This window comes from Dendropsophus ebraccatus, chromosome 2 (genome assembly GCF_027789765.1).
Source record: "Dendropsophus ebraccatus isolate aDenEbr1 chromosome 2, aDenEbr1.pat, whole genome shotgun sequence".
Lineage (NCBI taxonomy): Eukaryota > Metazoa > Chordata > Amphibia > Anura > Hylidae > Dendropsophus > Dendropsophus ebraccatus.
The window spans coordinates 218616277-218630904 of record NC_091455.1 but is presented as its reverse complement, the minus strand read 5'-3'; the positions used below and the strand labels follow the sequence as shown (position 1 = coordinate 218630904).

Sequence of the window (14628 nt, the reverse complement as noted above, 5' to 3'; positions counted from 1 at the left end):
ACCGGCGCGTCTCCTGGGACAGATACCGGCGCGTCTCCTGGGACAGATACGAGGGCGACTCCTGGGACAGATGCCGGCGCGCCTCCTGGGACAGATGCCGGCGCGCCTCCTGGGACAGATGCCGGCGCGCCTCCTGGGACAGATACCGGCGCGTCTCCTGGGACAGATACGAGGGCGACTCCTGGGACAGATGCCGGCGCGCCTCCTGGGTCAGATGCCGGCGCGCCTCCTGGGACAGATGCCGGCGCGCCTCCTGGGACAGATGCCGGCGCGCCTCCTGGGACAGATGCCGGCGCGCCTCCTGGGACAGATGCCGGCGCGCCTCCTGGGACAGATGCCGGCGCGCCTCCTGGGACAGATGCCGGCGCGCCTCCTGGGACAGATGCCGGCGCGCCTCCTGGGACAGATACCGGCGCGCCTCCTGGGACAGGTACCAGCGCGCCTCCTGGGACAGGTACCGGCGCGCCTCCTGGGACAGATACCGGCGCGCCTCCTGGGACAGGTACCGGCGCGCCTCCTGGGACAGGTACCGGCGCGGCCCCTGTGACAGATACCAGGGCGCCTCCTGTGACAGATACCGGTGCGCCTCCTGGGACAGGTACCGGCGCGACTCCTGGGACAGATAAAAGAACGACTCCTGGGACAGAAACCGGCGCGCCTCCTGGGACAGATACCAGGGCGACTCCTGGGACAGATACCGGCGCATCTCCTGGGACAGATACCGGCGCGCCTCCTGGGACAGATACCGGCGCGACTCCTGGGACAGATACCGGCGCGACTCCTGGGACAGATACCGGCGCGCCTCCTGGGACAGATACCGGCGCGCCTCCTGGGACAGATACCGGCGCGCCTCCTGGGACAGATACCGGCGCGCCTCCTGGGACAGATACCGGCGCGCCTCCTGGGACAGATACCGGCGCGCCTCCTGGGACAGATACCGGGGCGACTCCTGGGACAGATACCGGCGCGCCTCCTGGGACAGATACCGGCGCGCCTCCTGGGACAGATACCGGCGCGCCTCCTGGGACAGATACCAGGGCGACTCCTGGGACAGATACCGGCGCGCCTCCTGGGACAGGTACCGGCGCGCCTCCTGGGACAGATGCCGGCGCGCCTCCTGGGACAGATGCCGGCGCGCCTCCTGGGACAGATGCCGGCGCGCCTCCTGGGACAGATGCCGGCGCGCCTCCTGGGACAGATGCCGGCGCGCCTCCTGGGACAGATGCCGGCGCGCCTCCTGGGACAGATGCCGGCGCGCCTCCTGGGACAGATACCGGCGCGCCTCCTGGGACAGATACCGGCGCGCCTCCTGGGACAGATACCGGCGCGCCTCCTGGGACAGATACCGGCGCGCCTCCTGGGACAGATACCGGCGCATCTCCTGGGACAGATACCGGCGCGCCTCCTGGGACAGATACCGGCGCGCCTCCTGGGACAGATACCGGCGCCTCTCCTGGGACAGATACCGGCGCGACTCCTGGGACAGATACCGGCGCGCCTCCTGAGACAGATACCGGCGCGCCTCCTGGGACAGATACCGGCGCGCCTCCTGGGACAGATACCAGGGCGACTCCTGGGACAGATACCGGCGCGCCTCCTGAGACAGATACCGGCGCGACTCCTGGGACAGATACCGGCGCGCCTCCTGGGACAGATACCGGCGCGACTCCTGGGACAGATACCGGCGCGCCTCCTGGGACAGATACCGGCGCGCCTCCTGAGACAGATACCGGCGCGACTCCTGGGACAGATACCAGGGCGACTCCTGGGACAGATACCAGGGCGACTCCTGGGACAGATACCGGCGCGCCTCCTGGGACAGATACCAGGGCGACTCCTGGGACAGATACCGGCGCGCCTCCTGGGACAGGTACCGGCGCGCCTCCTGGGACAGGTACCGGCGCGCCTCCTGGGACAGATATCGGCGCGCCTCCTGGGACAGATACCGGCGCGCCTCCTGGGACAGATACCGGCGCGCCTCCTGGGACAGATACCGGCGCGCCTCCTGGGACAGATACCGGCGCGCCTCCTGGGACAGATACCGGCGCGCCTCCTGGGACAGATACCGGCGCGCCTCCTGGGACAGATACCGGCGCGACTCCTGGGACAGATACCGGGGCGCCTCCTGGGACAGATACCGGGGCGCCTCCTGGGACAGATACCGGCGCGCCTCCTGGGGTAGTTACGGATGTACCTTCTGGGGTTGTTAGGGACATGCCTCCTGGGGAAGTTAAACATGGGACTCCTGGGGTACTTAGGGGCGTGCCTCCTGGGGTAGATACAAGCATGTCTCCTGGGGTAGTTAGGAACATGCCTCCTGGGGCAGTTAAGTATGGGACTCCTGGGGCAGATAAGAGCGTGTCTCCTGGGGTAGTTAGGGACATATCTCTTGGGGTAGTTAGGGACACAGCTCCTGCGGGGGTTAGGGGCATGCCTCCTGGGGTAGATCCGAGTGTTTCTCCTAGGGTAGTTAGGGACCTGCCTCCTGGGGTTGGTGGCATACCTGGGGCTCCCGAGGTTGTTAGGGGCGTGCCTTCTGGGGCTTCCCGGGTTGTTAGGGGCGTGCCTTCTGGGGGTAGTTAGGCGTTCAGGCCGCCTCCCATCACTTGCCCCTCAGTCGATGTGGTGGTGTCCATCATAGTGTGGTAGGGACCGTCACCCAGCCCTCTTGGGCCCCTACACACACCGCCCAGGGCCCCATGGCTGGACAAGCTGCTGGAGGCCTCTCCCAAGAGCCAGGGCCCCCTCAGCCCTCCCGGGCCCCCTCAGCCCTCCCTCACCTTACAGGCACTCCAAGCTCACAGCTCAGCTGAGTCTCCGCAGAGGACACAGGGAGCCGCGATGCTTCTTGGGATTTGGAGTCCACCCTCCGCCCTAACGAACTGCGATGTCATTCACTGAGACTACGTATCCCAGGAGGAGGTGCGCGCGTCTATGTGACAGGCTAGCAAGGTGCGCAAAGGCTCATGGGAGACGAAGTCTGCAGGAAGGGTAAAGATATTAGATTCGACAAGACAAGAAAACTACAAGACCCAGGATGCAACAGCGGAGCACTAACTGCCGGAATAAGCAGGGATAACGGGATAAGACCAGGGGCGGGGCCATGCGCCGGAAGAGGCGGGGGCTGGGAGCTGTTTCCGGTGAATGGAGCCTCCCTGTGCAAATCCCATCAAGGTAACACTCAGGTAATAACAATAACGGCGCAGCGAGCGCCCCTGCCCCAAGCCCGGGAGACCCCGTGTGTGTGGAGCAGAGCCGGGGGTTAACCCTGTGTGTGCCGGAGAGATGGATGGAGAGAGGGTTAACCCCGTGTGTGCCGGAGAGGAGGATGGGGAGAGGGTTAACCCCGTGTGTGCCGGAGAGGAGGATAGAGAGAGGGTTAACCCCGTGTGTGCCGGAGAGGAGGAGGATGGAGAGAGGGTTAACCCTGTGTGTGCCGGAGAGGAGGATGGAGAGAGGGTTAACCCCGTGTGTGCCAGAGAGGAGGATGGAGAGAGGGTTAACCCCGTGTGTGCCGGAGAGGAGGATGGAGAGAGGGTTAACCCCGTGTGTGCCGGAGAGGAGGAGGATGGAGAGAGGGTTAACCCCGTGTGTGCCGGAGAGGAGGATGATGGAGAGAGGGTTAACCCTGTGTGTGCCGGAGAGGAGGATGGAGAGAGGGTTAACCCTGTGTGTGCCGGAGAGGAGGATGGGGAGAGGGTTAACCCCGTGTGTGCCGGAGAGGAGGATGGAGAGAGGGTTAACCCTGTGTGTGCCGGAGAGGAGGATGGAGAGAGGGTTAACCCCGTGTGTGCCGGAGAGGAGGATGGAGAGAGGGTTAACCCCGTGTGTGCCGGAGAGGAGGATGGGGAGAGGGTTAACCCCGTGTGTGCCGGAGAGGAGGATGGGGAGAGGGTTAACCCCGTGTGTGCCGGAGAGGAGGAGGATGGAGAGAGGGTTAACCCCGTGTGTGCCGGAGAGGAGGAGGATGGAGAGAGGGTTAACCCCGTGTGTGCCGGAGAGGAGGAGGATGGAGAGAGGGTTAACCCCGTGTGTGCCGGAGAGGAGGAGGATGGAGAGAGGGTTAACCCCGTGTGTGCCGGAGAGGAGGAGGATGGAGAGAGGGTTAACCCCGTGTGTGCCAGAGAGGAGGATGGAGAGAGGGTTAACCCCGTGTGTGCCTGAGAGGAGGAGGATGGAGAGAGGGTTAACCCCGTGTGTGCCTGAGAGGAGGATGGGGAGAGGGTTAACCCCGTGTGTGCCGGAGAGGAGGATGGAGAGAGGGTTAACCCCGTGTGTGCCGGAGAGGAGGAGGATGGAGAGAGGGTTAACCCCGTGTGTGCCGGAGAGGAGGATGATGGAGAGAGGGTTAACCCTGTGTGTGCCGGAGAGGAGGATGATGGAGAGAGGGTTAACCCTGTGTGTGCCGGAGAGGAGGATGGAGAGAGGGTTAACCCTGTGTGTGCCGGAGAGGAGGATGGAGAGAGGGTTAACCCTGTGTGTGCCGGAGAGGAGGATGGGGAGAGGGTTAACCCCGTGTGTGCCGGAGAGGAGGATGGAGAGAGGGTTAACCCTGTGTGTGCCGGAGAGGAGGATGGAGAGAGGGTTAACCCCGTGTGTGCCGGAGAGGAGGATGGAGAGAGGGTTAACCCCGTGTGTGCCGGAGAGGAGGATGGGGAGAGGGTTAACCCCGTGTGTGCCGGAGAGGAGGATGGGGAGAGGGTTAACCCCGTGTGTGCCGGAGAGGAGGAGGATGGAGAGAGGGTTAACCCCGTGTGTGCCGGAGAGGAGGAGGATGGAGAGAGGGTTAACCCCGTGTGTGCCGGAGAGGAGGAGGATGGAGAGAGGGTTAACCCCGTGTGTGCCGGAGAGGAGGAGGATGGAGAGAGGGTTAACCCCGTGTGTGCCGGAGAGGAGGAGGATGGAGAGAGGGTTAACCCCGTGTGTGCCGGAGAGGAGGAGGATGGAGAGAGGGTTAACCCCGTGTGTGCCGGAGAGGAGGAGGATGGAGAGAGGGTTAACCCCGTGTGTGCCGGAGAGGGGGAGGATGGAGAGAGGGTTAACCCCGTGTGTGCCGGAGAGGAGGAGGATGGAGAGAGGGTTAACCCCGTGTGTGCCGGAGAGGAGGAGGATGGAGAGAGGGTTAACCCTGTGTGTGCCGGAGAGGAGGATGGAGAGAGGGTTAACCCTGTGTGTGCCGGAGAGGAGGATGGAGCGAGGGTTAACCCCGTGTGTGCCGGAGAGGAGGATGGAGCGAGGGTTAACCCCGTGTGTGCCGGAGAGGAGGATGGAGAGAGGGTTAACCCCGTGTGTGCCGGAGAGGAGGATGGAGAGAGGGTTAACCCCGTGTGTGCCGGAGAGGAGGATGGAGAGGGTTAACCCCGTGTGTGCCGGAGAGGAGGATGGAGAGAGGGTTAACCCCGTGTGTGCCGGAGAGGAGGATGGAGAGAGGGTTAACCCCGTGTGTGCCGGAGAGGAGGATGGAGAGAGGGTTAACCCCGTGTGTGCCGGAGAGGAGGATGGAGAGAGGGTTAACCCCGTGTGTGCCGGAGAGGAGGATGGAGAGAGGGTTAACCCCGTGTGTGCCGGAGAGGAGGATGGAGAGAGGGTTAACCCCGTGTGTGCCGGAGAGGAGGAGGATGGAGAGAGGGTTAACCCCGTGTGTGCCGGAGAGGAGGAGGATGGAGAGAGGGTTAACCCCGTGTGTGCCGGAGAGGAGGAGGATGGAGAGAGGGTTAACCCCGTGTGTGCCGGAGAGGAGGAGGATGGAGAGAGGGTTAACCCTGTGTGTGCTGGAGAGATGGAGGAGGGAGAGAGGGTTAACCCCGTGTGTGCCGGAGAGGAGGAGGATGGAGAGAGGGTTAACCCCGTGTGTGCCGGAGAGGAGGAGGATGGAGAGAGGGTTAACCCTGTGTGTGCTGGAGAGATGGAGGAGGGAGAGAGGGTTAACCCCGTGTGTGCCGGAGAGGAGGATGGAGAGAGGGTTAACCCCGTGTGTGCCGGAGAGAAGTAGGATGTAGAGAGGGTTAACCCCGTGTGTGCCGGAGAGGAGGAGGATGGAGAGAGGGTTAACCCTGTGTGTGCTGGAGAGATGGAGGAGGGAGAGAGGGTTAACACCGTGTGTGCTGGAGAGATGGAGGATGAAGAGAGGGTTAACACCGTGTGTGCCGGAGAGGAGGAGGGGGAGAGAGGGTTAACCCCGTGTGTGCCGGAGAGGAGGAGGGAGAGAGGGTTAACCCCGTGTGTGCCGGAGAGGAGGAGTATGGCGAGAGGGTTAATCCTGTGTGTGCCGGAGAGGAGGAGGGAGAGAGGGTTAACCCTGTGTGTGTTGAGGAGGAGGATGGAGAGAGGGTTAACCCCGTGTGTGCCGTAGAGGAGAAGGGAGAGAGGGTTAACCCCGTGTGTGCCGTAGAGGAGGATGGAGAGAGAGGGATAACCCTGTGTGTATACCTGGCGGTATGATGGTTTTTCCTTCTTACTCTTCGCTCTCTCCTCCAGTCATAGGAAGAGGTCATGAGCGAGGGGACTGCTGGCAGCGCTCTCATGTGGGACCCTCCTGCCTCAGACGATGATGATGATTGCCCAATACCTTATACAGGTAGAGAGATTTCATTGGAGTGCAGAGATGAGATATGTGTAAGTGAGAAGAGGGCTGAGGGGCAGCTGTGGGGGATGGGGGGGGGGTCACACTACAATTGTATACATCTGTAATCCTGTAGTATATACTCCTATGTATGCACCCAGGAGGAAGCCAGCTGCCATCACCGAGCGCAACATGTATGTTGTGTATGAGGAGAGAAGCAAATGAGCAGTAACGCCGCCACTGGCAGCTGGACAAGCCGAAACACACATGACCTGTGACCTATGACCCCTGCACCGGATCAGGCCATAATCTCTGAAACCGGGCAGGTAATTCCCCTGTATTCTGCGACAGCTGCACTTGCCTTCTAAGCAGGTCCCAGATGTGCTCTATTGGCGAGACGTCTGGTGACCTGGCAGTCCATGGGAGGACCTCATATCCTTGTCTGGTGACCTGGCAGTCCATGGGAGGACCTCATATCCTTGTCTGGTGACATGGGAGGACGTCATATCCTTGTCTGGTGACATGGGAGGACGTCATATCCTTGTCTGGTGACCTGGGAGGACGTCATATCCTTGTCTGGTGATCTGGCAGGCCATGGGAGGACCTCATATCCTTGTCTGGTGACCTGGCAGGCCATGGGAGGACCTCATATCCTTGTCTGGTGACCTGGCAGGCTATGGGAGGACCTCATATCCTTGTCTGGTGACCTACCAGGCCATGGGAGGACCTCATATCCTTGTCTGGTGACCTGGCAGGCTATGGGAGGACCTCATATCCTTGTCTGGTGACCTACCAGGCCATGGGAGGACCTCATATCCTTGTCTGGTGACCTGGGAGGACGTCATATCCTTGTCTGGTGACCTGGGAGGCCATGGGAGGACCTCATATTCTTGTCTGGTGACCTACCAGGCCATGGGAGGACCTCATATTCTTGTCTGGTGACCTGGGAGGACGTCATATCCTTGTCTGGTGACATGGGAGGCCATGGGAGGACCTCATATCCTTGTCTGGTGACCTACCAGGCCATGGGAGGACCTCATATCCTTGTCTGGTGACCTGGCAGGCTATGGGAGGACCTCATATCCTTGTCTGGTGACCTACCAGGCCATGGGAGGACCTCATATCCTTGTCTGGTGACCTGGGAGGACGTCATATCCTTGTCTGGTGACATGGGAGGAAGTCATATCCTTGTCTGGTGACCTGGGAGGCCATGGGAGGACCTCATATTCTTGTCTGGTGACCTACCAGGCCATGGGAGGACCTCATATTCTTGTCTGGTGACCTGGGAGGACGTCATATCCTTGTCTGGTGACATGGGAGGACGTCATATCCTTGTCTGGTGACATGGGAGGACGTCATATCCTTGTCTGGTGACCTGGCAGGCCATGGGAGGACCTCATATTCTTGAAGACATTGCTGGGAGAGTTGCACAGTATATGGACCGTGATAGCATAGACAGTACAACTGGCATTAAAATGTCATCCATGTAACTGCGAGCCGTCATTGTACCTTGAAGGACGACTAGAGGTGATTGTGTGTCCCAACAAATCGCTCCCCACACAGTCACACCTTGTGTTATCGCTGTATGCTGGATCGGACCGCTGGCCCGGTCACCCCCACATGCATGTACATTGGTCAGCAGCACTGAGGCCGAATTAGGATTCATCGCTGATGATCACTTCCCTCCAGACGGTCACACTCCAGCTTGCTCGAACTTGGCAAAAATCAAATCAACACTGCCTATGATGTGGTATCTTAATGGACGTTGCCTCCTTATACCAGTGTCGGGCAGTCATCTCCGAATGGTTTCCCTTCACACCACTGGATACCTGTAAGGTGGCAATGGATCGATGCTAGCAATGCTGTTGGTGCGGAGGTGGCCACTATTATGATTGCACCATCCTTGTGCTCTTTTGTTTTTCTGGGACATCCTGACCCTCTATTACGGTAGACTCTCCCTTCCGTGATCCATTGTTGCCAACACCGAGCAACTACCATATCGCTCCAACCAACCTGCTTCTCTGAGGCCTACTATACGGCCCCTCTCAAAGTCTTACAACTGTTTGTACTGCCACCAGTTACATCTCCGAGGCGTCCATACAATACCGTCCATCCAAGTCCACTGATTGGTCTGAATAGCCCTACGGCCCGAGCACTCATGCATCTCATATACACATAGTGCTCTTACTCTTGTCTCATCTGCTTGTCTCTTACCAGACCACAGTCCTGCCGAGCTTCATGGTCGTGGCTCCTGGGTGCATATATTCTATTATTTAGTGACAGAATGTATTATACTGATTCCTGATGATAACATAATAGGGGGGAGGAGAGAGCAGGGTTATTGGGGGAGGAGAGAAGGGTTATGGGGGAGGAGAGGAGCGAGCAGGGTTATGGGGGCAGGAGAGGAGAGAGCAGGGTTATGGGGGGGGGGGGGCAGGAGAGGAGAGAGCAGGGTTATGGGGGGAGGAGAGGAGAGAGCAGGGTTATGGGGGGGAGGAGAGGAGAGAGCAGGGTTATGGGGGGAGGAGAGAAGGGTTATGGGGGGAGGAGAGGAGAGAGCAGGGTTATGGGGGGGCAGGAGAGAGAGCAGAGTTATGGGGGGGGTAGGAGAGGAGAGAGCAGGGTTATGGGGGAGTAGGAGAGGAGAGAGCAGGGTTATGTGGGAGGAGAGGAGTGAGCAGGGTTATGGGGGGAGGAGAGGAGCGAGCAGGGTTATGGGGAGAGGAGAGGAGCGAGCAGGGTTATGGGGGCAGGAGAGGAGAGAACAGGGTTATGGGGGGGCAGGAGAGAGAGCAGAGTTATGGGGGGTAGGAGAGGAGAGAGCAGGGTTATGGGGGAGTAGGAGAGGAGAGAGCAGGGTTATGGGGGGCAGGAGAGGAGAGAGCAGGGTTATGGGGGGCAGGAGAGGAGAGAGCAGGGTTATGGGGAGAGGAGAGATCAGGGTTATGGGGGGTAGGAGAGGAGAGAGCAGGGTTATGGGGGGGGGGGGGAGGAGAGTAGAGAGCATGGTTATGGGGGCAGGAGAGGAGAGCAGGGTTATTGGGAGAGGAGAGAGCAGGGTTATAGGGCAGGAGAGGAAAGAGCAGGGTTATGGGGGGGTAGGAGAGGAAAGAGCAGGGTTATGGGGGCAGGAGAGGAGAGAGCAGGGTTATGGGGGAGTAGGAGAGGAGAGAGCAGGGTTATGGGGGGGGGGGTAGGAGAGGAGAGAGCATGGTTATGGGGGCAGGAGAGGAAAGAGCAGGGTTATGGGGGCAGGAGAGGAGAGAACAGGGTTATGGGGGGCAGGAGAGGAGAGCAGGGTTATTGGGAGAGGAGAGAGCAGGGTTATTGGGAGAGGAGAGAGCAGGGTTATGGGGGGGTAGGAGAGGAGAGAGCAGGTTTATGGGGGGCAGGAGAGGAGAGAGCAGGGTTATGGGGAGAAGAGAGAGCAGGGTTATGGGGGGGGCAGGAGAGGAGAGAGCAGGGTTATGGGGAGAAGAGAGAGCAGGGTTATGGGGGGGGGCAGGAGAGGAGAGAGAGCAGGGTTATGGGGAGAAGAGAGAGCAGGTTATGGGGGGGGGGCAGGAATGAGGAGAGAGCAGGGTTATGGGGAGACGAGAGAGCAGGGTTATGGGGAGAGGAGAGAGCAGGGTTATGGGGGGGGCAGGAGAGGAGAGAGCAGGGTTATGGGGAGAAGAGAGAGCAGGGTTATGGGGGGGGCAGGAGAGGAGAGAGCAGGGTTATGGGGAGAAGAGAGAGCAGGGTTATGGGGAGAGGAGAGAGCAGGGTTATGGGGGGGGGCAGGAGAGGAGAGAGCAGGGTTATGGGGAGAAGAGAGAGCAGGGTTATGGGGGGGGGGCAGGAGAGGAGAGAGCAGGGTTATGGGGAGAAGAGAGAGCAGGGTTATGGGGAGAGGAGAGAGCAGGGTTATGGGGGGGGCAGGAGAGGAGAGAGCAGGGTTATTGGGGGAGGAGAGAGCAGGGTTATGGGGGGGGCAGGAGAGGAGAGAGCAGGGTTATGGGGAGAAGAGAGAGCAGGGTTATGGGAGGGGCAGGAGAGGAGAGAGCAGGGTTATTGGGGGAGGAGAGAGCAGGGTTATGGGGGGGCAGGAGAGGAGAGAGCAGGGTTATTGGGGGAGGAGAGAGCAGGGTTATGGGGGGGCAGGAGAGGAGAGAGCAGGGTTATTGGGGGAGGAGAGAGCAGGGTTAAGGGGGGGACAGGAGAGGAGAGAGCAGGGTTAAGGGGGGGACAGGAGAGGAGAGAGCAGGGTTAAGGGGGGGACAGGAGAGGAGAGAGCAGGGTTATGGGGGGGACAGGAGAGGAGAGAGCAGGGTTATGGGGGGGAGGAGTGGAGAGAGCAGGGTTATGGGGGGGGAGGAGTGGAGAGAGCAGGGTTATGGGGGGGAGGAGTGGAGAGAGCAGGATTATGGGGGGGAGGAGTGGAGAGAGCAGGATTATGGGGGGGGCAGGAGAGGATAGAGCAGGATTATGGGGGGGAGGAGTGGAGAGAGCAGGATTATGGGGGGGGGGGGCAGGAGAGGAGAGAGCAGGGTTGTGGGGGGGGGGCAGGAGAGGAGAGAGCAGGATTATGGGGGGGGGGCAGGAGAGGAAAGAGCAGGGTTATGGGGGGGAGGAGTGGAGAGAGCAGGGTTATGGGGGGGAGGAGTGGAGAGAGCAGGGTTATGGGGGGCAGGATAGGAGAGAGCAGGGTTATGGGGGGGCAGGAGAGGAGAGAGCAGGGTTATGGGGGGGAGGAGTGGAGAGAGCAGGGTTATGGGGGGAGGAGTGGAGAGAGCAGGGTTATGGGGGGCAGGATAGGAGAGAGCAGGGTTATGGGGGGGCAGGAGAGAGAGCAGAGTTATGGGGGGCAGGAGAGGAGAGAGCAGGGTTATGGGGAGAAGATGAGAGAGCAGGGTTATTGGGGGAGGAGAGAGCAGGGTTATGGGGGGGGGGCAGGAGAGGAGAGAGCAGGGTTATGGGAAGAAGAGAGAGCAGGGTTATGGGGGGGCAGGAGAGGAGAGAGCAGGGTTATGGGGAGAGGAGAGAGCAGGGTTATGGGGGGGGCAGGAGAGGAGAGAGCAGGGTTATTGGGAGAGGAGAGAGCAGGGTTATGGGGGGGGGGCAGGAGAGGAGAGAGCAGGGTTATGGGGGGCAGGAGAGGAGAGAGCAGGGTTATGGGGGGGCAGGAGAGGAGAGAGCAGGGTTATGTGGGGGCAGGAGAGGAGAGAGCAGGGTTGGTGGGGGAGGAGAGAGCAGGGTTATGGGGGGCAGGAGAGGAGAGAGCAGGGTTATGGGGGGGCAGGAGAGGAGAGAGCAGGGTTATGGGGGGGCAGGAGAGGAGAGAGCAGGGTTATGTGGGGGCAGGAGAGGAGAGAGCAGGGTTGTTGGGGGAGGAGAGAGCAGGGTTATGGGGGGGCAGGAGAGGAGAGAGCAGGGTTATGGGGGGGCAGGAGAGGAGAGAGCAGGGTTATGGGGGGGGCAGGAGAGGAGAGAGCAGGGTTATGTGGGGGCAGGAGAGGAGAGAGCAGGGATATGGTGGGGCAGGAGAGGAGAGAGCAGGGTTGTTGGGGGAGGAGAGAGCAGGGTTATGGGAGGGGATGGAAGAGATGAGATACCGGATCAGTTCCATCTCTCTTAGTGACTCTTTGTTCTTGATCTGCAGACGCTTTTGGGCCGATGAACGGAGCTGAGGACGAGAACACCCTGTATATTCAGCAGTGCGGCGTGCTCTTAGATTGCCGCGATGATGATGATGATATTTCCCAGTTAGCTCCAGACAACGAGAGTGAGGAAAGTTTCTGTGACTCTGAGAAGAAGGACGGCTCTCCCCATAGTGGATTAGGGAAAGCGGGTCCCAGCAGCAAGGGGGCCAGTAAGCTGTCCAACATCATAGCCCATCTGCAGAGCTTGGCCAGCGAACGGGAGTCATCCCGCAAAGACCCCAGCATGGAGGAAGATGTCTCCTTTCAGATGGGCGAGAGCTCTTACACGTATGATTCGCAGGATATTTCCTTTGATGACCATGGAGAGAACCTGGCCTCCCCCAGGGGGCGCTCACACTCCTCAGATCAACGCCTAAAAGCTTTTAAGGCAATTAAAATACTGCAGGACACTGACTCTAAAGACAAAAAGTATATCTGCGTGGAGTGCGGGAAAACTAGCCGATATAAGTCGGCGTATCTACGGCACAAGAGGACGCACACCGGGGAGAAGCCCTTCAGCTGTACAGATTGTGGAAAGTGTTTTCGGAGAAGCTCTCAGCTAGTAACTCACCAGAGAATCCACACCGGAGAGAAACCCTACACGTGTCTGCGGTGCGGGAAGAGCTTCAGCTGTAACTCCACCCTGGTGACCCACCAGAGGACGCACACCGGCGAGAAGCCCTATATATGCATTGAGTGCGGGAAGGGTTTTATCCATAGTTCTGACTACAACCGGCACCACCGTGTCCACCGCGGGGAGAAGCGCTACACTTGTAAGGAGTGCGGAAAGAGCTTTAGCCAGAGCTCCTATTTGGTCATCCACCAGCGCATCCACACCGGGGAGAAACCCTTTGTGTGTAACGAATGCGGAAAGTGCTTCAGCCGCAACTCGTCCCTAGTGACGCATCAGAGGGTGCACACGGGCGAGCGACCGTACACCTGTGCAGAATGTGGAAAGAGCTTCCGCCAAAGTTCCCACCTCCTTATACACCAGAGGACACACACTCCGGACAGCCACCTGGCGCTACGTGCCATGATGTGAGATGTGTGCGGGGTTGCCGGTGTCATCACTGTTGCCACGTGCCATGATGTGCACGGCGCCGCCGATTCTGGCACTGCTCAGAGGGGACTATTGGGGGTCATCCCCTTCCAAAGATGATTACATAGGAAAAGAAACTTACAACGGGCCCCGGCCTGTCATTGGCCCGAACCACCGGGTCTGGGACTTCATGGTGCTAATGGAGACATGTAGGAGACCCCAGCCCCACCAATGACTTTCCTGGTGGTGCACTTACGCCCCCTTCCCTGTCCCTTACCTCCCCCACTATTTATATTGATGGTTACCTGTCTGGGGTCCAGTCGCTGTCCTTTGCTCTGTAGTCCTGATTGCATGCCGCTATCTCAGCCTGTGTACTATGTCTAATCTGGTCAATTTCCCATGAGTCTGTGCTACGTGACATAATGGAGTCCATACTCTTGGCGCATGTGTGTGTGTGTGAACGCCAGGGTGTTAAGAGAGCATTATATTCTGAGTTCTCATATGTCTCTTTATCCCGGAGAGTGAAGTAGGCGACAGATGACTGAGCTGTGGCTCGTACACGTACGAGGTTGTGGAGACTCCACCCTGTGTGCAAACAATATGGAGTCAACGGCCTCTTCTATGTACTGGTATTATAAGCTGGCCATGTGCTGGATGGTGGGCAGAGATGTGCTGGTGAGTGCCCAGAGTTCCTCTGTCCCTGATGGCAGGAAGGAGGAGGAGGGGGGGGGGGGGGGGGGACATGGTGGCGGTCATACATATCCAGCCCGTGCTCCATCACTAACCCTGAGCAGTCACAGTAGCTGAGCACGTCTCTTCCCACGTTCCTTACATATGGTAGCAGAGCCTAGACGTGATCCAGCTGTGTAGGACATTAGGCTCCGGTGGAGAGTGAAGGATTGCCACATATGACACTATTATTTATATGACACATAGAGGGCGATGCAGCTGCCGCTCGCAGAACACTAAGCCGCTGCCCGCTTCGCTCTGTGTACTATGTTTTCTCTGAAGCACTTTTATACTGTGACTGTCGTATCATTAAATAGGTGAAACCTTCTCAGGTCCTTGTCTCAGCCTGACCCCGCAACTAATGTCACATGACTTCTCCGGGCCAGGGCCCTCACAGAGCACAGTGACATACAGTATAACCAAATGGATGTATAACCCAGATCACTACATCTTTGTGAGCCCACTGGGGCCCCCGATACACAGCCCACACTCCTCTGGGGCCCCCGATACACGGCCCCCGCTCCTCTGGGGCCCCCGATACACGGCCCCCGCTCCTCTGGGGCCCCCGATACACGGCCCCCTGCTCCTCTGGGGCCCCCGATACACGGCCCCCGCTC

The 14628-nt window shown here is 59.6% G+C and overlaps 2 protein-coding genes across 6 annotated transcripts in view; one reads left to right on the top strand and one right to left on the bottom strand.

Moving 5' to 3' along the window:
* LOC138784073 (zinc finger protein 271-like) overlaps positions 1–2938 on the bottom strand; it is a 29685-nt gene extending 26747 nt beyond the window's left edge. The window contains exon 1 of one of the 3 annotated variants that reach the window (XM_069959569.1): positions 2781–2938. The gene's annotated coding sequence lies outside the window, so the exon portion shown is untranslated. The other 2 variants (XM_069959574.1, XM_069959571.1) reach the window with 2 other exon arrangements.
* On the top strand, positions 2493–14013 carry LOC138784078 (zinc finger protein 664-like). Of its 3 annotated transcripts, none has more exons than XM_069959586.1 (3): positions 2493–3174; positions 6478–6577; positions 12204–14013. In XM_069959586.1, the coding sequence occupies exons 2-3, from the start codon at positions 6493–6495 to the stop codon at positions 13283–13285; spliced, it is 1167 nt and encodes a 388-aa protein (XP_069815687.1). In that variant the 5' UTR covers positions 2493–3174; positions 6478–6492; the 3' UTR covers positions 13286–14013. The 3 variants fall into 3 exon arrangements, with proteins under 3 accessions (XP_069815687.1, XP_069815686.1, XP_069815688.1); XM_069959585.1 differs by having other exon boundaries at positions 2495–3185; XM_069959587.1 differs by lacking the exon at positions 2493–3174 and having other exon boundaries at positions 6485–6615.
* The last annotated feature ends 615 nt before the right edge of the window (positions 14014–14628 follow it).